At 41.4% G+C, this 24,030-nt stretch overlaps 1 protein-coding gene across 6 annotated transcripts in view; it reads left to right on the forward strand.

Moving 5' to 3' along the window:
• The window catches only part of ABTB2 (ankyrin repeat and BTB domain containing 2), a 155,817-nt gene that overhangs the window by 102,697 nt on the left and 29,090 nt on the right, over positions 1-24,030 (forward strand). For all 6 annotated transcript variants that reach the window (XM_055721552.1, XM_055721554.1, XM_055721551.1 and 3 more), the window contains 2 exons: positions 2,630-2,776; positions 5,494-5,704. In XM_055721552.1, the coding sequence (XP_055577527.1) occupies positions 2,630-2,776; positions 5,494-5,704 (358 nt within the window). The remainder of the gene's footprint in view (positions 1-2,629; positions 2,777-5,493; positions 5,705-24,030) is intronic.

The following is a 24,030-nucleotide window of genomic DNA, read 5'->3' on the forward strand; positions in this document are numbered from 1 at the left end:
CGTGGGGAGCCTTAGTGAAATCTTATGTAATGAGGGCCCGATTCATACCCCCCTGCGATCCCAGGGAAAATTCCCAGTGGCATCATCAGGCTTTGGCATGTGGCCAGTCTTGGAAACTTCCTTCTTTCTCTCTCATACACAGAGGATGTTCCTCAGCTGTACCAAGGCAGAGGAGAACATAAATTTTGTCCACAAGTATCTTGTATGAGGTTAGGGTTTTTTCAAAAGTAAATAAATCATCCCTGTTTCCTCTAACCCACAGCACCTGGCAAACTGTTAATTGCAAAACTGAGAAAATGTTGTGCCAACTTAAGTCATTCTACAAATCTTTATTTTTAATTTCTTGTTAGAAAACAGAACCAACTGAAAGTGGCTGGCAGAGAAAATGTGCCCTGGTCGTCCGCGTGTCCCCCCCCCCCCCCGCCTTCCCCCGCCTGGCTTAGTAATGTAACTGCCAGTTTCTGTTTTCGCCTCTGTAGAATTATATGCCTCTACTTGAAACTTTTGACAAATCAGTCTATTTTCATTCTCCCTCTGCCATAAATTCAATCCATATGTCTTTAAAACATCCTTTCATAGCTTTAACATGGAAAAGGAAGTGGCTTAGGCTCCGTATAGGAGGCTACAGAGTATTTAAAGCAAGCTCTTCTAGTTTGCATGCATCGCTTCTGTTAGCTCTTAAAACCTCGACTTCCTAATTATTCAGGTTACAGAGGGCATTGGCAGAGTTTTCTCCATTAACTAACAGTGATGTACAGTGAAGAAGCACAAGAGGATAAATAATTCCCTTATCCTCAAAACATCCAGGAAGTTTTTGATGCAGCCCTTGGCTTTACCACCAAGCAGGATGCAAAGAGGATGTGAAAAGGGTAGGAGAGATCAATTCAGCATAAAATTTCAAAAGAAAACATCAAGACAAAGAAACAAAGGTCTTGCACAATGCACTGTCATTCATCTGGCAGGGTTTTGTTTGACAAGAATACACAGCACCTATGTGACAGGAGGTCATGGCAATAGGAGTAAAGTATCTCCACGTCTAAGGCTGAACTGGGGTCAGAAGGTGAGGGCGGGAAGGAAATGTGGGTCTAGGCTGAAATATATTGGTATGGCTATGCACAGATCAAAGTTGAAAAATAAAAAATACAGGATGCAGCAGGATAAGAGCACAGACAGTTGTGGCTATAAGTATGCTCATCTGAAATCACAGAAAATTTGGGCCAGGCTGTGCTACTGGAATTACAGGATAGAGCCATAATAAAAAAAATGGTAGCAGCTGAACACAACTGAAGATATGGTAGCAACAAGGGTACAGGAGCACTGGCGGAGTGGACTGCAGAAGACTTTCCAGAGTCCACCTGCCCCATGGATGCAGGGTCACTCTGTGTGCCATCAGACCCACTCCAGGGTGCTGTCAGAGGAGGCAGGTCCACTCTCCCACCCCAGCCCCAGTCACGCACCCATGCTCCCTACCTTGCATCAGTTCTAGAAGTCACACTCCCTCCCTTCCCTCTGTGCCACACAGAACAACCATATGGACGAAGGGCAACAAAATTCAGCTCACTAATTTGATGAGAAACTATTTAACTACTGGATTTGTGGGAAGAAAACAGGGGAGGCAGGTTTTTGGGGTGTTTTTAGATTTCTGTGTTGCACTGACTTGCATTGTGGCTGCAGATCTGCCCCGCTTGGCCAAAGATAACAAGTGAAAAAGATGATTGGGGTGAGGTGAATGCCCCTTTTAGAGACTGCCTGCATCTTAATATGAAACTGTATGTCAATTTTTTTATAGTATTCTCAGCCAATTCACCCAAATGGTCTCTTAATTTGCCAACAGTGCAAATGAGTTGTAGGAATATGTGCAAAGTGGGATGGGGTCCCAATAACAACTACACAAAACTGCTTGCAAATCTGTTGTTCAGTTACTGTGCATTAATGCTCATGTGTGCAAGAAGATAAAATGGAAGGAGTGTGTGTGTGGTAAATGCATGTGTGCAATTAATTATATTTCTAATCAGTCGCTTTCATAGAGGGGTCATTTATAGACATGAAAACACAGTCAACCTCAAAACTCATGGGCGTAGTTTGGCACATCCAAAGGTTCACACAGGTAGAAACCACAGTCTGCACACTTGAAACTGCATGCAGGTTCAAAGAACTGGCATAGCTTGTGGTTTTGTTTTCAGAGTTGAAAAGATTACAGCTGCCATTTACCTTAGATGGACTCGAGGTTATCTCCCACACCTCTGAAAATCAGGCCTTTATATCTAGCGATCTGCATACAGCTGTTCAAAAGCAAGCTGTGTGTGCACAGCCGAGTTGTTGTATAAACAATAGTAGAGACTTCACTAAAGCTTTTCATGTAGTTTTATCTCAACTGCAATTTGTTTCTAGTTTTTGAAGGCTGTAGAAACATCCAGCCTTACTCCCTAGAGCCTAGTTTCACTGTTTCAGCCGCTCCAATGGTATTTACAGCACAGTTTGATTTTTATTTGAACTGTTCAGAAGACCTTAAGTCCCCCAAGAAAGGTGCAAACGTGTTCAAGTTCCCTGTGGTGCCTATCGGTAGAAAGATGTGTTTTTCCACTCCTGTAACTTCACTTGTAACACGACTGTTTGCTCTCATCCCCAGGTGTGCTGTCTCTGCCTGCCTACTTTAGCCCATACAACGATGGCTCTGTGTGCAGCGATGGACGGGCTGATGCTTATGCCCAGCTGGAACTCCGAACTTTAGAGCAGTCTCTGTTGGCAACTTGCGTTGGAAGCATCTCTGAACTAAGTAAGTTTTGGATGTAATCGAACACGGGTTTCTTTCAGTGAAGCAGGAGAGCCAGTCCATCCACTATTGAGGTCAGTGGGAGTGTTGCCGTTGTTGACAGTGTGAGCAGTATTTGGCTAACGTTGCATAAAATTTAATTGTCTCGTGGTGCGGTTTATGAAAATTAGGTTGTTTCGTTAGACTGCTTTATATTTGATTCACTTTGGAGATGCAGAAGATGTGGCTTTTCTAGCATCTGGGTAGTTAGTGGTGTTAGTGCCAACAGAAGATGGATGCTTTTGCCTAGATGCCTCTGGAGGCTTTCTTGTACATTTGTGGAACACAGCAGTGGCACCTCCCTCAGACGGCAAAGAAGGTTCTCTTTGTTGGTGTTTGTGGAGTGGAAATGTCAAGGGTGCAGGATATTCAAGGAAAAGCTTTTTGGTTACTTGAAAAACAAAAAGTGGAGGAAAAAAATCTGAGAGCACTTGGGTAACAAAAACTTGTTCAAAACCTTCTTTTTTAATGCTAACCAAACAAAACGTTCCATTCCTAGACAACTCACAAAGCCCCCTTAAAGTAAACAAAAATTATTTGTGTTTTCCCAGTCTACTTTTCCCTTGCAACATTTTTGCTGGCATCACTTTCTTAGTCTCCACCATCTGAATGCTAATGAATGTTAGGGCCAGTAAGGAGTTTGTGGGTTTCACCGTTTATTTTGCAACCTGCCTTAATTTGAGGTTTTCACATTCCTTTAACACACCTCTATTTATCCTGGAACACAAGAGAACATTTGTAGCATGGGCCTAAGATTGAATACAGCTTCCTCTCTCTCTTCCCCTGTCCCTGCTTTGGCCAACTTGGTCATTACATCTAGTGAATAGATCTCCTGATACAGTTGCCTACCTTCTTTTTTTTTTTTTTTTTTTTTTAAATGTTGCTGCACATTGCCAGAAAAATAGAGTGAGTGAGTGTGCAAAGGAGAAGGAACGTTATTCTGAGCTGAAAATTTGAATTCCAGATGCATTTCTGCTATAATTGTGCAGACTTCTGTGTTAGTACCAACACTAGAGGATTCATGATATTCTCGTAAAATGTTTAATTCCTGGAGAGTCAGGAGCTACTGAAGTGGAAAGGCAGAGATGTTAGAAGGTTTTTCCATTCTAAAGTGGGTCCTTAAGCTGAATGTACTATGCAACAAATGAGTGGCACAGCTTTACAGTGCAAACTGGGATTTTTAATACTCTATTGATCTGAACCACTAATAACGTTGCCATGTTTAGAGATACAGTAGCTTTGGCGGGGTGGTTCCCTAACCTGGTAATACTAGAACCCCAGGGGTTCAGCTGGAGGTTGGCTGGCAAGCTCAGTGTATTGCTCTTGGATATAACTGAACAAATAATAACTTCCTAAAAATTTCAGAGGGAGGAGTGACAAATTCATATGTGGCATGGTTAAGTTCAGGGCGCTTTCTCAGGAACCAGCTTTGCGATGGGGTGACTATTTCAGTTCCATCCTTTCCCAGTATTGTAACTCTAGGACACAATAGAGGAACGTTTCCTGTGAGAGTTTGAGAATACTGTAAAACATAAAGCGGCAGAGGATTCTCCCAAGGAAAAAATAGAGCCTGGCTATGTATAGTAATCTATAGTAATCATTCAGCTCGCTGGTCTGGTAGTCACACTACTCAAAGATGTAATGTTTGAAGCCTTTATTGCAAAGCTCTTGAGAGTTTGCAGTGCACCACAATAAAAGGAGAGTAAACAGGGTGTGCCCAAAGTAAGCTTATTACAGAAAGACCAGCATTATGTGACTGCATAGCTGTTGTCTGGGGGTCATTGCCCTGTGAACTTTTTAAAAATCTGCAATCTTAAAATCCTTTCTGAGTAGACACTGTAATACAGGTCACCTTCTTCCAGGCCTCCTCAGGCCTACCAGTACTCTTACACACAGGCAGGTTGACTCAAGTTCAAAGAACAAGAGGACTGAGCAGCCTAGAAAGCACCTGGATTGAACTTCCTACAAGGCTCAGGGGCAAATTTCTGGCACAGCTTGTGACAGTTAGCATGATAAAGATTGGCTTTTTAATATGAGAGTCAGGTCTCGTTATTTCAGAGAAACCTGCAGCTAGAGTACGAATGAGAGAAGCAGGCCCCTGAAAGAAGGGATTTCTGTATTGAATATAATGTCACTAATTTGTCACAAATTCCTGGGTAAGAGGGTAGAATGTCATAACCCAGCTGAAAGAAATGGGAGCAATCTCATAACATAAAATGGTGATGCTGGCCATGAGAGTAAAGTATTTGTACTGGTGCCACTGGCTTTGCCTTGTGAAAGCTGTGCTCCCAGATTGGGCAGTAGACTTTTTACAACATCAATAGTTTTTGTAGGCAGACAAGAAACTCAAATAATGTGGTTGTAAAGAGGAGAAAACCAACAATAAAACAGGACGGAAAAATCACTGTACAGCTGTTGTTCTGAATGTATGGGGACTGAGAGAAATTTCATTCTGTTTTCTAACTAATAGCTTGTCATTTGAAAGAAAGTTAAATTTCCCATACAACAACTTGCGGAGTGGTGGCTTGCAGGCAGCTTATGCCTTTGTGGATGAAAAAGGGTATGTGCACACAAAAGACACTTCTCCTAACTGTAAGAGATTTTATTTAGTTCAAAAAGTGTACTTAAGAGGACTGTAGATGAATAGTAAAGATGATTTTGCATTCTTTCTCTTTGTGCAGGTGATTTGGTATCACGAGCAATGCACCACATGCAGTGCTTGAATACCATCCGCCCAGGCATGAGCCCCATTCGGCAAACCCGGCAGCAGCAGCCCATCTCCTGGTCCCCTGATGCTCTCCACACCCTCTACTACTTCCTACGCTGTCCTCAAATGGAGTCCATGGAGAACCCCAACCTTGATCCTCCAAGAATGACCCTGAACAATGAACGGTATGTAGGTCCATCAACTGTTAGTAGTCCAAGAGTTAGGCTGAGAAGGTCTCTTGCAGAGTAGCTGCGTGTGCATGGGCAGCTCAGGCAGCTCTGTGGGATGCAACCTATCAGGCATCAGTTATTCCTGCAGTCAGGCCAGATTATGTTGTCAGCCTTGCCAAGTTTGCAAAGCCTTGGAATTGGAATTGGAAAGTGAGCTGTTTTTTCATGCAATCTTTCCGAGCGAGGCAGGCATATACTGTATGCTGCCAACAAGGCTTGTCTAGAGATGCTGCCAAAAGTACATGTGGTTGCCTAAAGCAGTAATGACCTTACCAAAGAAAATGTTACCACTGCCAGTTAACAATTGTCATCATTCTCGGGAAAAGCAATGTCGTTTGCTGTGGAGAGGTTTGAAGGGTTTTATGAACATCCTTCGTAAGGATTACTTCAGTTGATGCTGCATGTTTGGTATAGAAAGAAATGTATATAGGAAGCCAATAACTAAACAGAAAATGCAGTGGATCTTCCTACCTTCTGCCAGCACCATAACTGACTCTGAAAGTAGGCCCATTATTAGAGTGGTCAGAAATTTTCCAGCGGAATGTTTTTTCTGTTAGAAACCTCACTGGTTTCCTTCCTGCCCAGCTCCTTGGCAGTCTGCCTGGCAGGCTGGTGGCAGCCGAGAGCTGAGGAGCCCTCAGAGCACTGGCCACAGGTTGAGTTCCTTGACAGGTCAGGCAGCTCTTGCTCTCCAGCTCCTTAGCTCATAGGCAGACTGAGTGCTGGCTGCCTTGCAGTTGCATCCTGCGGGGAGACCCAAGCCCCTCTGGAATTGTTAGGTTTGCCCAGTTCATAATGCATATCCAATTTTGTATTTATTTCAGAAATCTTACCTGAATGGGAAATTCTGGCTTCTGATTAACTCTGTTCAGTATTTGTGCTACTTTTTGGATGTCTTTTACCCTGCTGGACACCGGGCTGATGGCTCTATCCTGGCCCTTCCAAAAAGCAGCCTGTGGTTGGGAAGTTTCCTAGAGTAGTGAGGTGTTGAATCCTGAGAGGGAGGCCGCATGCACAAAACAAAAACCCAAGGTGCTTGTCAGGCAGGTGAGCAGGGAAAAAAGAACATCTCTGCAGCTTTGTAAATAACCTGGTTTCTTCTTCCCACCTTGGGCTTTACTGTACTCAGCCCAGCTTCTAAAATCAATATGAAATCACAGTAGCATACAAATAAAACTCATTCTAAAATCCTACGAAAGTTAGCCATTCTCTCTTTTCCCTGTTTTTTTCTGCACATGTGGGGATTATGGTGCTTTTTCCTCTGCTCCATGCTGGATAGCCTGTTGGGTTTTTTTTTAATTGAGATGCTTTCTAATTGCTTTCAGACTGCACTGTCTTCTGTCCATGCATTTCTGATGCTGCAAGTCAGCCCCATCTCATGCAGACCTACGTTGGCCTGCGCCAAGCCTGCCAGATGACTTCAGCAGCCTTAGAGGTTTATTGTAGCTGTGTTGACCACCACTGGAACCACATGTGGCTAGTGGCTTCATGGCCAGAGCCTGGCTAGTCAGGAGTGAGAAGACCTCTTGAGAATAATAGTAGATTGAACTGTCCCCTTTAAAAGCTCTGAATTTTCAGGCCAGGGTGCAGAAAAACATACTGCATAGAAGGCATCTCTATAATTTCAGTCTTGGTAAGTTACTTTAGGTTAAGGGAAACTTCAAATAAGGAGGAAAATATAAAGTTGTTGGTCTTAAACTGCCTGTTTGGCCATAATAATTTGTGTGTAGCTACCTCCACCAGTCATTTGTTTTCATTCTCTTGAATCATCTTTCTGTACTTCATTGTAGGTTGCACTGGACCAACCTCTTTGAGGTCTCAGTCTGGCAGGAGCACAAATATTTTAAAAAGTAAAGAAGTTTGTCTTTCTGTTTGTCTGATCCCCCAAAATCCTTTCAAAAAGAACAATCTGTGAGTAGAACTCCAGCATCAGGGAGAGGGAATTGATGTTCACATATGAAGAACCAAGAGGACTTAAGTGAAGTTGAATTAATAGGAAAGCAAAGAGGCATGGCTGCACAACTCTGAGCCCATTGGTAGCTCTGGTTTTTGGGCTCACTAATCTTAATCAAATACCATACCTAGTGCAAAGTTGTTTATTTTGCACTTTGTGTTTGCACACTGTGAAAAAAACAAGTTTTCGTGAGGCCAGATTCTGTGACTTTGTACCATTAGTTCCCACAGTTGTACAGCTGAAGCTGCTAAACAGCTTGTATCAGAAATGTAGATTAAGCTTTCTATTTTTTGTTGCATTCTTTTCAGTACTGTCAGTAGATGATGTTACTGCAGCTACTTGTTTTGTACACTGAAGATAATAAATGAGTGAAATCAGGAGTGCAGTTATCTCTCCAATTGCTCCCAAACAATGCTATTCACATGGTTCACTGGAGTTCTTTTGGAATGCAGGCTGCAACTCTATTCTGTTTTAAAATCCACACTAGATCCTATAACAGCTGGTGTAAGGGAAATTTCTGCCACTTTTTTCTGACCAGTACTTAGCTGTAAAGGAAACTAAAGAGGATATATTAAAATGGAGCAAAAACTGACATTAGGGGAAAAAACCCTGAACCTGAGGACTGTTAGGTTAAACAATTGGCTTTGAAAAGTTTGTGAAACCTGGAAATGAAGATAGTCCTGCCCAGTGTGCTAGAAATTAACATCCAACCCTGCCTTTCATTTGCTCCAAGATGTATTTTTATGTGTCTTACTGTGTTGACCGCTGGGCACATTATTTAGCATAGCCAGTGGGATAAATATGGCTATCAGCACTTTATACAGAAGGTAGTTTACTCTTTCGTGGCTTCAGAGGGGAGATGGTTGAGGCTGTGTGTGAGATGCCAGACTTGTGGCATGATAGGTGAGGGCACTGATTCACCTAATGTGACTTGGCAAGGCTGAGCAGCCCATTTCTTTTATTCTTTCCTGAGCTGTGCTAAATCAGCTGCAAACTCTGTGTTGCTCTTTTGTGCCTTTATGCTCTCTCTCTGCAATATACTTGTTATGTGCATTGCAATCGCAGTTTGTTTTCTACTGAAAAAAGTCTCAGTCACAAACAAGGACAGTAATGCTGACCTATTCTGCATTTGCTGGTGCTTCAGTTCCTAGGCTCCTGTATAAATCAATTGGCATTGAATACTGATTCGAAATGTCGCAGAGAGAGGGATGGCTGTTAGAGCTGCAGGCTTGGTAAAACCTGATCTTGGGAAGATCTGTGAGCTATATTGATTCAGTTGAAGGAACTGTAGTTGTTCAGTACATCTCAAGAGCTGACAACCTACTCTCTGTCCTGCTTAGCTTTCTGTTGTCTGTGAGCTTTGTGTGTCACACTGCGATGTGGAGTGCTAAGAAAATCCTAACACTGTAGGATCTGAAAGGTCTTTATTGTACTTTGCTTCAACATGAAGCCAAACACAGAATTCAGGTTCTGAAACAATGCCTAATTGAGGGTTTCATATGCTATAAAGGGCTTTTAAAACCTTAGCTGAGCTTCTGAACATATCCCGCAGCGAAGTGTATAAGGTATGAAAACGTACACACTTGCAGTTAGGTATGCAGGACACCCCAATGAACAGAGCCAGTTTAAACTGTCATAAACTGTGTGTGTTATCCATGCCAAACACCTTAACAACTAAAGAGCTGAGGTGGGTAAGCTGTAGAATCCTGCAGGAATGGGTTGATGTAGTTGTCTCTGGAGCTTGGCAGATAGAGGAGCTTTCTGATTTGGCCTCCAGTGTGTGAATCATTTGGGATACCAACAGACTGAAATTCTGGGAATTTTCTGTGTTGGTTATATCTGGTTCTGATACTTTCCTCCAGGTGAAAGCATTGAAGCAGGAGGAGAGGAGGCAGAATTAGAGAGAAAGCACTTGGGTATCTTAAGCAAAACATTTTAAACATTTCCACAATTAATGCAGCTGCTTACTGTATGACCGAGCCATGACACACTTGGAACCCAGAAATGGCCTTATTTGCTGCACGGACAGTAAACCATCTGCTATTTGGTGTCAAATAGGCCACCTAAGGAAGTGTTTTCCAAATACAGAGCGTCACTTGTGCAATACTTTGGCAAACAAATTAGACCCTGAGGGGAGAACAAGTTGATTGCCTCTATAATGATACACCTGACTGCCTGAAGGCTAGGAGCTTTTTGGTGTCATCAGAGAGTACATCTGTCTTTGTTGCTGCAAAGAAGTGTCTCTGCTGTGCAATAAGATTTTTTTGAGTTTCTCAGAGATCATAGTCTGTGTTGTGTCAGAGGTCAGACAATGCGTTTTTGGACAATGAAGAGTGAGCAGACGCGTGGCACTCCCTCTCTGCTCTGTTTCTGCTCTGGGTTTTTTCCCATTGCTTATGTCAGGCTGGCTGAGCTTGGGAGCACTCCACAATGTGAGATCATGTCCCAGAGCAGCAGAGCATGTTTGCTGGGATTGTTTGCGATGCTGTGACTTGAGAAGGGCCATCCAGAGGTAAATGAAGTCTCTTTCTCCCTTCTTCACTTTTTCCCAAGTGGGATATAAAGCTTTTGTCTCATTTTTAATGGTGTGTCAAGGCAAGAAAGCTCTCTTGGTGATACTTACGTTAAGGAGTATTTGTCTTCTCCCCATAGAGCACAAATCAAGGTCAATATTATTTTACAGCTGGGTGGACTAGTCTACCTTAGTTTAGTTGACTTGGCCAGGATAGTGGTCCATCCAACTTTAGAGCTAGGAATAAGACACCATTGACTGCCCTTGTCGTAAGTCTTTTTGGTTCTCATGTGCATACAGCATTTACTGTAGGAAAGGTAGCATGATCTAATATCTATGAACAGGCAGAAAGGTTGGATCTTGCTTCCTTGTGTAGCTGATTATCCATCTTTGGTAGGCTGAGCTTCTTCCTCTTCCAGCTGCCCTATTTAAAAAATGATAAATTATGTTTGACTGTTGTTGATACTGTTGGTCTTTAGAACATTCTAAAAGCAGTTCTGGGCTTGTCCACCAGTGCCCATGGATCCGGCCAAATCAGACCTTTCTGAGCTGTCCATGTTGCAGATGTGCCAAGTTTTACATGTTGTCGGAGTTTGCTGGTGCATTATTTTATTCCAAGCGTCAGTGAGTATAAAAGAATTTACATCAGCAGAAGCACACAGACTGTACCCATCTGACTCTGTCAGTGAAAATCCAGTAAAACACTAGGGAAGTTCCAGAGCTGATGTAGGATTTGTCAGCTGCCAATAGTAAAATTTGGGGCTTGCCAATTTGATGGAAATTCACAGCTCTTCATCTGGAAAAGTTGTGGACACTGCAAGAAGCCAACTACGATCACACAGGGGCCACCTCGTAAGAAAAGAGAAAGCTTCATCCTGTTTTCCATGTGCAGGAGTCTAGAAGGCTTGCTTCAGATTTGCTGCTTCTCTGGAGGAGTCTGTTTTGTGATGTGATGGTAAACAAACTTGGGCTTGCTCAGTTTCTTCCTCGTCGCATGAAATCCTTCAGAAAGACTGCTGCTTACTCTGCTTTCGGATGCATGGCTGATTTTTTCTACAAGGTTTAAAAGTGACCTGAAATTTTTCTGCTTCCAACAGGAGTTCTCCTATTACATCTGTCACCTCACATGATCCAGGGCCCATGGATAAGTGTGCAAGCCTGATTTTTCAGTAGGGTCAAGCAGGAGAAATGGTCTTGTGCCTGCTCTCCTGTGCCATATTAGCTGGGCAGGAGGAGGAGGGAGCTGAGCTATCTACTTGGGTTTTCTCTATGTGGAGTACTTCCAGGAATGCCTGCTCTGAGACGTTATTTATTATGAAAGGATGAAAACTATATCAGATGCTGCCAGAAGAAAAGATTGTAGCCCTTTCATGCTATTTTTGAGTGCTATTTGCTCAAATGCTATATTCTTCCAATATATGAGCTATTGATTTAAATTGTCAGTGGCTAGAGCACTTGATATTTTTTCTTATGAGTATAATCCAAATTTACTCTGGCTAACATGGAAACCAGAGAGGGCTCTAAATTAATATTTCCTGTTAGTGTCAAAATCCTGTCTAAACATCCTTGGATTCAATGGTGATCAAGTTTGCTTCTTGGCCTATTACGCTCTTAGATTCAAATACTCATGCTCAGACCAGACTGAATAGAGCAGTGGCCTTACGACTTTATTTTATCTTTCATACTTTGTAAAATCAAGTCTGTCCTGAGATACCTCAGAGACCTTCCATTGACTTCCACTGAGAGAAAAATAATCTCCAAGTAGTTTGCGCATCTACTTTCCTACAGTGCTGCTTTCAAGAGCCTTCTGGTGCAGTTTGTCTAAGAGCCTTGCAGTGGTTGATGCAAATAAAGAGCCCCTGTGCTACAGCTATTTCTAAACCCCTAGTGGCCATCCAATGAAGACTGCCTCCTCATCACATACTCTAAATTTCATGTTTTGAGAAAGAATTACTTTGATCTTACTTAGTGCCTTTTCACTTGAGGATCTCTAGGTGGATCATTAGAAATAATTAGAGCCTTCAGCTCTTTCCATCATGGTTAGCTGCTTTCTTCCCCTGTATTCAGAAAATGCCTTGCACAACTAAATGTTCATTCTGAAATTACTTGAAACAGAGTGATTTGGTCACATGGGTCAAATTTATACAACAAAATCAATTCATATTAAAGAAATTACTAACATTCCAGTTGTTAATGTGAGTTGTCTCCAGAAAGTCTTGTGCATGGGCATCCAACTGGCAGAAAAGGAAGGAAAATCAGGAATAACCTGCAGAGCCTGCTGCTGAGACCTGTGTTTGCTTGAGCTGCATCCTCAACATCACTGAGAAGTATCACTGCTTTCAGAGCTGGTTAAGGCTTTTCTGGACAAATCTTTTCTCCAGATGGATGTTTCCAGACTCTCACTGGTCTGTCAGGAGTCTTTTTTTCCTCTCTACTCTTTTTAACCACAGGTTTATGGAATTTTATTAAGTGCCATAACTACATCATTGTCTGTCTTTTAGATTTATCTTTGGCCTAGTCTTTCCCAATTCAAATTTAATATATTTATGTCTGAATTCTTCTATTTTATAGCCATATCCCATTGTTACCATGCCACATCAGGAACAGAACTTGATACACTTAGTCCAGTGGGCTGTGTCTTTGAAAAAGTCTGCAATAAAATAAGTTCTGGGATCTCTTGTCTGAAATTCTGATCTTTCTATTCTGTCTATAGCTGCCTCAGCAGTCAGAATAGGTATGTAGGAATAATAAAAGTAGACCCTGATTCAGGCATTTGCCTTGAGAAAGCATAATGCTGTAATCATACATTCATGTTTAACAGTACTTAAATCCACTCAGAGTATCCCTGAAGTCAACAGGGTGATTACAGAAAGAGGTGTCAGTGAGCATATTCCAGTCCCACTCCCATGCAATAGTCCCATTGATTTTCTTTTTTTTTTTCTTTTTTTTTTTTTTTTGCCCCGGATAGCTGTTTTGATGCTGATAATAAATATAGGGAAACAGAAAGAAGCCTTCCATTGAGCTGTGCCATTATGGTGTTGTGTGTTTAGAGTGGACGTAAAAGCATGCCCCTCTTTGTTTTAAAGAGAAAAAAAAAAGCTATTTGCTGTTGATGAAAGATTAGTTTGGTAGATTTATTAGAAGAATGAGAAGGCTATAAACAGAGAAGATCAGCTTCTTGCACCAGTCTTAAGGAGAGAAGCTGTTACCATGTATTTTTGCTTGTTTCAGACTTTAACCAGTTAATGTCAGACTTAATTGTGATTTTGAGATACTCATTCATAAGGAAGATGGAGTGAATGGCCCTGTTTCAAAAGCCAATAAGCTAAATCAACATGTATCTATTGACTAAAATTAACTGTTCATTGGTGATGCTGTTCCTGATCTTAGGCAGGATTATGTATTTGTTGTGCCCATAGTAAATAGTTGCAATATATTGAGTATCTTCCACAGTTTTGCAAATTGAGAGCATACATCATTTAACAGGAGGACTCAATAGCTTTAACGCTTGGAGTGAGCAACTTTGACCTTCCTGCTCTTTATGGTGACATCTCAGCACATGTTACGGTAGTAACATCTAGCCAGATGTAGAAACTACTCACTTTTTAACAGTCAGAGCCCATGCTAGTGGGGCTACGTATGTGCTCCTGGTATCCTGACTGAAGGACTGAAGAGACATCCAGGATGAAGTGTCCACACATGCTGTGGGCATCACAGCATTGGATAGGTGAAGTGAATTAAGACCAAGTCAAGTTTAAGTCAATAGTAGTTATGTTTGGGCTCTTGGTAATATTCCTGCCTTTGCCAGGCATCGTCTATTAAGGTATTTTTAAGTCTTACAATGTTTTTAACTGTTTATTTCTTTGTAGTTCAAAGCTTGCAGAATTGGAATGTGAGGGATGACCTTGGCAGTAGTGAAGGGAATTAATTGCAGACCCTGAGGATCGAATTCATCCAAGTGTAACTGCTGAGACTGGCAATGCAGTCTCCTCTGAATTAGATCTTTTTTTCCCCCCTCTTTTATGTTGTTTGTATAAACAAACACCGCTCAGTTTTGTTTTTTAACTCTGGGTATCTCACACCTGTGACAGACTAGCCTTTCTTCCATATTACTGGCTGTAAGCAATTTGCAGTGTTATTGGAGTGTTTCCAAAGTAGCCCCTATCTTCTGATCTTTCTGTATTGGAGCAGGGGTGTGGTACAAACATGGATTATTTAAATTATCTACAAAATTGCAAGGAGATGAATCTCACTGTGTATGAAATTGAACAGCACAATGCAGACTTCATGGAGAATAAAGTGACGGCCTTTCTATGCCAGCCTTAGCACAGAGGGAAAGAGCATTACAGGTAAAAAAAGAGCATACACAGTGAAACAAAAATTGATGCTTAATGGCTGTGTGTGAAGCCATGTGCCAAAAGCCAGGCTGTTACACTGTCTGGAAATCTTGCCACTGCTTATGTGCTGGTTTCCATGGACGACAGTTAAGGATGGTCTGAGAAGTCTCAGATGGCACAGACGCAGGGGGGACGGGTCACCAGGAAGGTTACCAGTTTCCTGTGGTCCTGGGCAGCCTGCTCTAGCTGACTGATTTTGAGCAAGGGGTTTGGACTAAGCCATCTCCAGGAGTGCCGTTCAACCTCAGCTGCTTATGCTTATGCTTTGGTGGATCTTAATTACATTATTTGTCCCTTAAAGTTGTTTTACATGTGTCAGCCTGGTACCTTCCAAATCATCGATAGGTATCAATCCATCGCTTCTTAGAACTGGCTGTTCGGGTAGACAGCAGGCAATAGCTGATCCTTACCACCTACTTAGAGAAGTAATAAGGCGCTTGACAGTCTTGTTGCAAAACATTCTTTTGGAAAACACTATTTTCTGCTTTCATAGGCATTTCGCAGTAGACCTCAGTGCTTGCTGGAAAACCCCCGAAAAACTGTCTTTGACCGAGGCCATTTCTGGCAAATGTCCCCTATTAGTAAAAACGTTTGAAAACTAGATGGATGATCTTGTTTAGCAACGAAGAGATGACAGCCATTCTGTGTGCGCTACCACGCTGCAATTACTATAACTACAGCTACAGTAATTACTGTAACTAGTGTAAAGATGTCCATGTTAAGTTCTTGGCTTCTGCTCTTAAGTTTCCATCTGTTCAGATAAAAAAGAAGGTGCAAGAAAATGACAGCCTGGCAACTTAGCTGCCTGGATTCTCAGGGCTGCCACGAACAGAAATCTTTAGTGCCTGTAGGCACCCTGTGTTGTGTATTGTTTATTGTTTGCTGTTTCATGATGAGAAGACTAGGCAGCAAGCTAGCATCAAAAACAAAGGAAAAATAATCCAGGGAAACTTGAAACAAAACTGTTACAGCACATGTTACTAAGGAGGTATTATAGAAACACAGAAATGAGTAAGATGAGGACTCCTGGCTTTTTCCATCTTTCAGACAGTGACTGCCCATTGAAACAGTAGAGGACTGACTGAGAGCCTAAATTTCTCTGCCCGACCCTTGCTGGTTTGCCATCATTTAATATGAGCCTGTCTCTGGTTTTTCCTAGGCGTAGATCCTTAAAGACAGTACCGTGATACCAGTGTAGTGCTCTTGTAACTAATGCAAGTAAAAAGCAGTAACTGTGGATGAAAGGCTCTGACCATATTGCAAAGAATGATGGTGGTAACAAGCCAACAAGTTTCTTCTTTTTCAGCAATTGTTGTTTCCAGTTGAAGTTAATATTATTTCCTATTGGACCAAATTACAGACCTTCACTTGCAGAACTTGCCTGTTTCCTGAGGAAGGAGTTAGGTGGTGCCTTAACAAAGGCCACACTAAAGAAAGAAAGAATTGTGAGCTTTTGCTGTGCAGCAGCCAGGGCTGACAGGTTGTTGGGGTTTTTGCTCTTACTGTTCCTGACATCTTTGTAACAGAGAGTGAAGAGCTAAGCTCTTCTGAAGAGTAAATGTTTCTGGGTATAATTCATGATAATAGCAACAATCATTCTTTCTCATGGATCTTGTGGAGATTAGAAACTAAGCCTTCCCTGGGGTAATCCTAGGTTGGTATGTCTCTGCTTTGTTTCTTTGTTAAAGGAGACCCTGGCAGTTTGCGCTTTCTTGTCCTATATATACGAGTGCATGTACTGCCGTGACCTGGTGGTCACTTACGGAGCTAAACTGTACTGTTTTCATCGTGCTTTTTACAGTAAATGCTGACCTGACTGTTTTAAAAGCATGTCTGCTCTGCAAGACAAATCCTATTCAAATGAGTTACATGTCTGAGCTGATTCAGCTCTAGTTCGTGGATTCTTCTGGGGCTAAACAACCTTTTGTTGATACCATGCATGCTGGCCTAACGTGTTTGCATAGAGAGGAAAGAGACTGAGCTGTGTTTTGCTCCTACTGCTTATCAGTGTAAATCTGGAGTGATGCTGCTAAAAGGGATAGTTTCAGTCTGGAGTCAAACTACTGGGAACTTGAGTTCCATTGAAGAATTTGTATCTGAAGTTCTTTCTTCCATGAATTAGAAAGTGTATCATGATGGTTAGAGAATAGAGGGGGGAGGCAGAAGCTGTAAGTTTTTGTTCCTAGGCTTGCTGGAAAACTCTACTACTGTAAGGAATTCACTTAGCCATTCCTCACTTCTTCGGCTTCCTTCAGAAATACAAAAGGTCCTTCCAGAGAAACATGGGGTTCTTCTGAGATGGCTGCTTCAGAATTGGTAGTTTTTTTCAGTAGGAAAGGGTGAGTTGTCTGTGATGCAGTACTAGGAGAAGATAGTTAAGCTAGTTGAGAGAAATAGAAGCACATTAGCATGAAATTATAAGAGGACTAATATAACCTGCTCAGAACATATCTTGTAATTATATTGCTTCCAGCATCCAGACTGCGTGATTAAGAGTTACCTCTGTGCAGCACTGCACTGTGCCAGGTAGTCAGTGCTCAGTTCCCTGTTGTGGCTGCCAAATTCTTGGGAAGTATCTCTGAAGAGTTGGTGTATTAGAACATCACAGAAACATATGTTCCTTAAATGACTTTCCATCTGGGTATCTCATTCCTCCTTATGCAAGAAGTTACGATAGTTTAATTAACTCATTTTGGAACCTCTTTTAGTCTGTGAAAATCTGTTTTGAGACACTCGGTATACTTAAGGGTAAGTGGCCAATCTCACTTAACCTGCCTGTACCTGTAGAAAGGGCATCTGCCGCAGTGCAGTGATATGTTACCATTTTGGCTATGTACAGCTTTATTCACACAGTCAGGGCTCAGAGGTACCTGCTGTGAAGAAGGACAAATGAAAACTAGTTTACTTCTGAAACACAATTTCTCCTTCTGTTTTCTTTGAGGTAAAAACTCTGGGAAGAAAGGTATCTGTTTCCCATGTTTCGTATACATTTTATTGATTACTCTTCTTTGGTTTGAAATGCAGAGCACTGGGTGCTGATAGAAAGTTTTAGTCAAGTAACAGGTAATGAAATGTAGAGCGGATGAAGATTTTGAATAATAATATTTTTCTCAACAAGCTGAAAAAGAGTAATTGTGCACATTGTGCTTGGCATTAGAGCTGATGTATGTTTAACTGCCATTTTTAACATGTCATTCATTGATGCTTCTGTGGTTTTAATCTGCTTTCTGGCAGCACAATTTCAATGGGGCTGAAAAGAAAAATATCCTTGTAATTTGCTATTAGAAGCAAAAAATATTTTTTTGTCATGCTAGTCATTAGCTGAGTGGGCAGCTGGAGCTTGGAATTCCTCCGTGTTCCTGTAGTAACCACAGTGCTGCACACTCTGCAATGGTCAAAATGAAGCAGGTTGGACCTGTTGCAAAAACAGGTTTTAGCCATGTATAAGAAAACTGCATTCACTTACCACTACCACCACCCCCACCCCATCATTAGAATGTTTATCTAATCTGTTAATATAAGGCTATTTAAGTGTACCTTTTTAGAGGGAGAGAGATGGGGTAACAGATAGCCTTGATATGGAGAGTTGTATAACAGCTGGGTTTTTTCATCTACCTCCTGGCCTGTACTGCAGATGTCACAGGTATAGGCAAACATCGCTGGTGTCTTACTCAGTCATTTGCAAACTCAGCATAAAATCTGCAACTTTGTAGTTCAGAGTACATGAGATATAAAACTTTGGTAGTATGACAAGTTGCTTTGTAGGAAGTTGCTGCTTGTGCAGCTGCCCATGCTGCTGGCCTCTTAGTAGTGCTAATAGTATTGGTAACGGCATGCATGATGGTGTCAGGTTTTGAAGGTTAATGCTGTTACATCTCTCATTTGTAAGATGGAGATTGTCATTTGTCGAGATTCCTCCTACTTCTGGTGTAGAAATGCATGTGTTCTGAGGGATGGCTGACGTTACCTGCTAGATTCTGCAATGCATATGTGGATAACATTGTCTTTCTGGAGAAACGGGGAGAGCAGTTGAGTTAGCTTCATGAGCTGACAGTGTTTGAAAAACTTGAGACCAGACCTGCCAAAGTCATCATATTTTGTCAGCTACGGCTATTGTCTGCAGCACATAAATTCATTATAATAGGAAGTTTACAACCCTGGCCTTAGATCTATAGATCTTTGCCTGAGAGAAAGCAGCATCGTTTTTATAGTTCGGTAGAGGTGTCAGGAATTACTAATACCCAAGGTGGCAAAATCTTCTTAGCTTAACTTTATATGCGTCCTGTCTGCATTGTTCTTGGTTCAGCCAAGCTGTTACCTGCTGAAAAAATCTCCTGCACATATATATTGAGGTATTGAAGAAATATCATTATTTGAAATTCACTGAAAGTTCATACACTGTAACAGAAAGCAAGAGGCCGTTTAGCAGCAGTGGTAGCATTTCTAAGTAACTGTGCTGAAAGCAGAGTTAATAGCCAGCATTTGTGCAATCTGCTGAGAAGTACTACAGCTCCAAATGTTGAAATTTAATGCATGCATACTCTAATTCTAGGATGTTTGGAAACTGAAAGAATTTGAGCTTGACCAATTAAGTCCACCTATCAGAACCGCAAAGTTAAGCAATTATGTCTGCCATTTGTAGTGCTGTTTAGGTTCATTGATGTGACCATAAAAATCACGGTGATAGAAGCATTAAAAAGGTTTGAATTTGGGAGATTTCACAATATTAAAGACAAAATGGAGGAGTGAGGGGATTTCTAGTCTGACATAGAAGGACTGACTTAATCACAACAGATTTTTTCTTTAAATTCGGGACACTTCAGTTGCTTATATTTCTCATATCTGTATGTTTACATGGTTCTATTTATTTAATTGTCTATGACAAAATACAAGCATATAACGCATTATGCTTCCCGGTTAAAAACAGAAACCTGTTCATTCACCACTGGTACCAAACATCTTTGGATGAAACCGAACCCACTCTCCATTTCTGCACAGCAACTCTTCAGTATTTTAAGACAAGAACTGAGGAACAAAACAGAAGCTTCTTGAAAATATAGGTGAAATATGTTCATTGAGCAGGTTGCCATTAGGACAAATGGATGGTCTCTTGCAAAATGATAAAGAAATGCCACACCGGCATCTTATAACAGTGACATTACTACTTCTTCTGATCTTTCATTAACGGAAGATCTTATGTGCCTTACCTGGCAGTGTCTTAGAGAGACTACTGCCTGTTCATTCCCAAATGCTGCACCCTGTGGGCTTGACTGGCTTTTATTCAAGAAGACGGACCCTTAGATTTTAGCTGTTTTGTGAAACCCTCTGTGATTGTAATAACAGCAGCCAGAACCTGGATTGTATAGCTACACTATTGGGTGGAGTAGGTACCCGATTTTAGTGCACACATGACATTATTGCACCTAAGAGAGCTCCAAAATCAGTTATTTTCATTGCATGTATTGGTGTGTCCCTCATGTTTTCATGCTAAATTAGTTTCTGGAACTTCTCAGAGTCCAGGAATGCAAAATGCCAAGAGATTACTTAGATTTTCATTAAGAAGATACTGACGTCAGCAGCAGGTGAGATTGACAGTACAAGAAGGCTATACTCACGGTAGTGAGGCACAGCCTAGCAGTGTAACACCAGTCAAGTCATTTGAAAAACAGAAGTTTCATCAGCTTTTTCTTAGTCCTGAAAATGAAAGAATCATCTTTTAAGCTTGAAATGTTTAGCCTCTAGATAGCACTATTTTGTGTTTGAAAATTTCTCTTTTGAAATAGTAAGTTTGGCTTGTGCTGTAAGGTAAACAGGAGATACTTCCCTGTTTCTTGTGAAAACCCTTTGCTTTGGTGAGGATTGCCTTTGTTTAGCTGAACAAACTTTTGCAGTTATAATTAACTGAACAGTTTTCAGTGTTCCAGAACTGCACAAAAATATTTATCTTTCTGGCTCTTTCTTCACACAGTTGTAGCTCGGGAGCTCCAGGCAGTTTTCATAAGCATGGCAATGCTTTGCCTTCAGGATTTTACAACTGGGCCCTGAAAATTAGTTCTATGATTGAATCTGGCAGATTGGTTTTGGCTTGAGAACCAGCATATGTTTTTTAACATATGCATGCTGGCAAATCAGATTGAAGTCATAACTAAGAGGCCTGTTATCTCAATCCTACTAGTGCTTTGGGAATTAGGTATAATGGGCAAAAAAATGATGGAGGAGGAGCCTCAGCACTGGACGGTGAAGAGCGGCACTGACCGCAGCAAAATCTGCTTGCAGATAGCAGTGGGGTTTTTTTAGTTTGCCAGCATAGCTGAACTGTAAGAGTTAACCTCTTGGTTTTTCTGCCCACAGGATCAAGGCTAATCCAAGAATAGCAGACAACCCATTCTTGCTGTCTGCCAGTGTTTATCTCTGCCTATCACACAGCATGCTGTTACAGGCCTCTTTCTTTAATGCCATTTGTATGCTCCAAAATGCACCAGTGTTTGCAGCAGGAACTGTCACGCGTGGCAAGGTTTCCTCAGTCAGCCTCCTTGGGGGGTGGGTCCTGGGCACCAGGCTTCGATGTGTCAGGTTGGTTCAGGGGGCAACAAAACATGCCAGCTTTTTCTTGTTTTCTGTTAGCCAGTGATGCTAATAAAAAAAAAATAATAATAATACTAGTATTTAAAACAAGGTCTCAATTATTTTTTTTTTATTTTCCATGTGAGTTGATTTTGAAGGACAGCAGAAAGTTTGAGGTTGTTTCTAACCTGCCTTGTAACTCTGCACAAGCACATTTGGGCTTTCAGGAACTTAAATTGTAAAAGCAGAAATGACAGACAAAATTAGAAGGTTGTTTTGGTTTTTTTTTTCTGCAAACCAGGGCAGTCGCCTTTTTATAAGAGCTGGGAGAGGCTTAACAGATTTGGTGAAAATGTGCCCTGACCAGACCCACTGTTCTGTGGTGGGAAGAGCCTGTGCCTCAGTGATGATGCGAGGATGCTCTTGGCCGCTCAGAGACAGGGTTTGAGACTGAGGTCCTTTGGAGGAGATCTGTAGAACTGACCTCTGCAAGTCTGGCAGTAAAAGTTGACATGCATAGGTCACTGGCAAACGCTGTTTTCTGTATCTAATTCAGCAGATGTAACAGCAAGTCAGTCCTCATAGTTGCATCTGATCGTGCAAATGATTTAAACATACAGCTGTGTATTGCTTGAGGTCATGACTGCAGTTAGGTCCAGAGTCATGCAAGAACAGTTCATCTTGTGGATTGTTTGCAGTAGTTTTCAGCTTATGGAGAGTTTTAGGACGTCGAGGAGTTGGAAGGAGCACAATCAGTGGTTTCCATTCCTCCGCGTTTCCTCTGTTGAGGTGGCTACTCACAGTGCCCGTCAGGGATCAGGCAGCGCTGTGTGTGCCTGGGGGAGGCAGGTGGAAGTCAGTCACATCCTTGACCACATAACTATGACCATATTGTTGTAGTTAAAACTATCGTGTATATCTATCTGACTCTTGTCATCAACTATATGCAATTTAAGTTGGTTTTAATTATTTTCTGTCTGTCTAGAAACCAAGAGTTCCTTCTGCCACAGAATACAGATGTTACAAATATGTTTTTCTAATGAGACACATGGCACATTCCAGAGCAGCACAAGTACTTGTTTTCAGCCTGAAAATGGGATCTTTTCCCTGTTGTTAAAACAAAGTTTGTAAAATGTGATTATAATAAATAAACCACAGACTTTTGAGAGTCTTTTTTTAAGATTCATAGTGAGTTCCTAAGGATTACTTCATGGGGTTTTTTTAGGGAGCTTGAATTTAGTTTTCACTTCGATATGCAGTTAACATGAAGTAAAACCTGTCTGGTGCCGCACCTTCTTTCTAAGTGTGGTTTGGAGACAAGGGCGGAAAAGGTGGTATTTCTGTCTGTGGTTACTAGGATTGCTAGGAAAGATCAGAGCTGCCAGTTCTAGATTTAATCTATTCTTGTACCGTTTCATATTCTATAAGCAGAGAAAACTGTGAAGGCAGATTCAGTGGAGAAGGGATCCCAGTAAATATAATATTATCCAGATGTTTTTTATTCTGTTAGTGTCTGACGGAAGGATAACTCGCTAAACTGTGGAAGCTGGTGTCATGGCATATCTAAGCCAAGACTTTAGTAACTTGATAATGATCCACTAAAATTTGAGAACTCTTTATCTTCTAAGATCTGAGCCAGTCATTGTTTCAAGGGAATTGAGAAGAAAACTTTCTTTTTGGGCCAGTTGACTGTGATTGAATTTCTTCTTCCTTTTCTGAGATGATCTGGGACTGCCTGCTTTGAAGGACGTGGCACTTGTTGAGGTGATCCTTTAATCTGGTCTGGCATGGAAATTCCTGTCTTTACTTTGTAAATGTGTGAGGTTTTCACAAATTCAGAAAAATATTTTGAATCTCAAAGGAATGGCTCCTGACTTAAATGGGTTGTGTTTTGAAGCAAAGATTTTGTTTTTTCTAAATCATCATTTCTGTTGTTGTTTTGTACACATATAATTACATACTCAGAAATATATTTTTTCCTGCAGCTTGAAAAGGGGTTTAGCGTTTGAGAATCCAAACTGTAAATATGCCACTGTTTTCCACATCATGGCATGCTTTAGTTTTCGGATACTCTGTCTTGCCTCAGAGTCTTTTCCTTTCTCCAATTAATGAGACTTCACTCTGTTTTCTTTCTGACTCTGTTGCCGTCCTTGGGGATTTTCCATCTTGGCGTAAAGTTCAAAAAATGCATCTTCTTCTAGCTACTCTCCTACGTGATTCACTATTTTGTTGCAGGTTAGTCTTACTCCCACTGTTTTTGCCCTACATAGTTCTGCTCATTGCATGTAGGTCTCCCAGGACCCCTAACTAGGAGCCCTGAAAAGCTTTGAAAAAGCCTGCTTGGCTTGGCAATCTGGCAAGCTCAGTATCTCTGCTAGTTACTTTACTCCCTTCTCTGTGTGCACACACAGTGTGACTTCTAAGCTTATTCCTTTAAAAAAAGAAACCAACAGGTAAGACTGAGCTATGGCTTTTTATAGCAGTTCTTAACTCACTTTGTGTTAGTGACTTTTTGAATTTTAACATTTTAGAGTAAAACGGGACTGAACCAGAGTTTGATTCCAGCATTAAACTCAAACTGAAAGCCCTTTCTTTTTCAGTCCCTTCTAAAAAAACCACATTGATCTCTGAAGATTTGGGATTCTTCTGTGCATGTAGCCTCTGTATCGTTTCATTAAATCAAATATGGGGGAGTTATCATGGCCTACCCTGCTCTGACCATAACTTTTCTGATATTTACACGTGTTCTGTGATGCTAAAGTTTGCATGTGCTTAAAATGTTAGCAGGGGCTTATAGAGCAGTTATTACAGATGAAAGGATGAGAAAGCTGTTCAGTTAAACCGTTTAGAAGAT

The sequence above is a fragment of the Falco cherrug genome, chromosome 10, assembly GCF_023634085.1.
Source record: "Falco cherrug isolate bFalChe1 chromosome 10, bFalChe1.pri, whole genome shotgun sequence".
Taxonomy (NCBI): Eukaryota; Metazoa; Chordata; class Aves; order Falconiformes; family Falconidae; genus Falco; species Falco cherrug.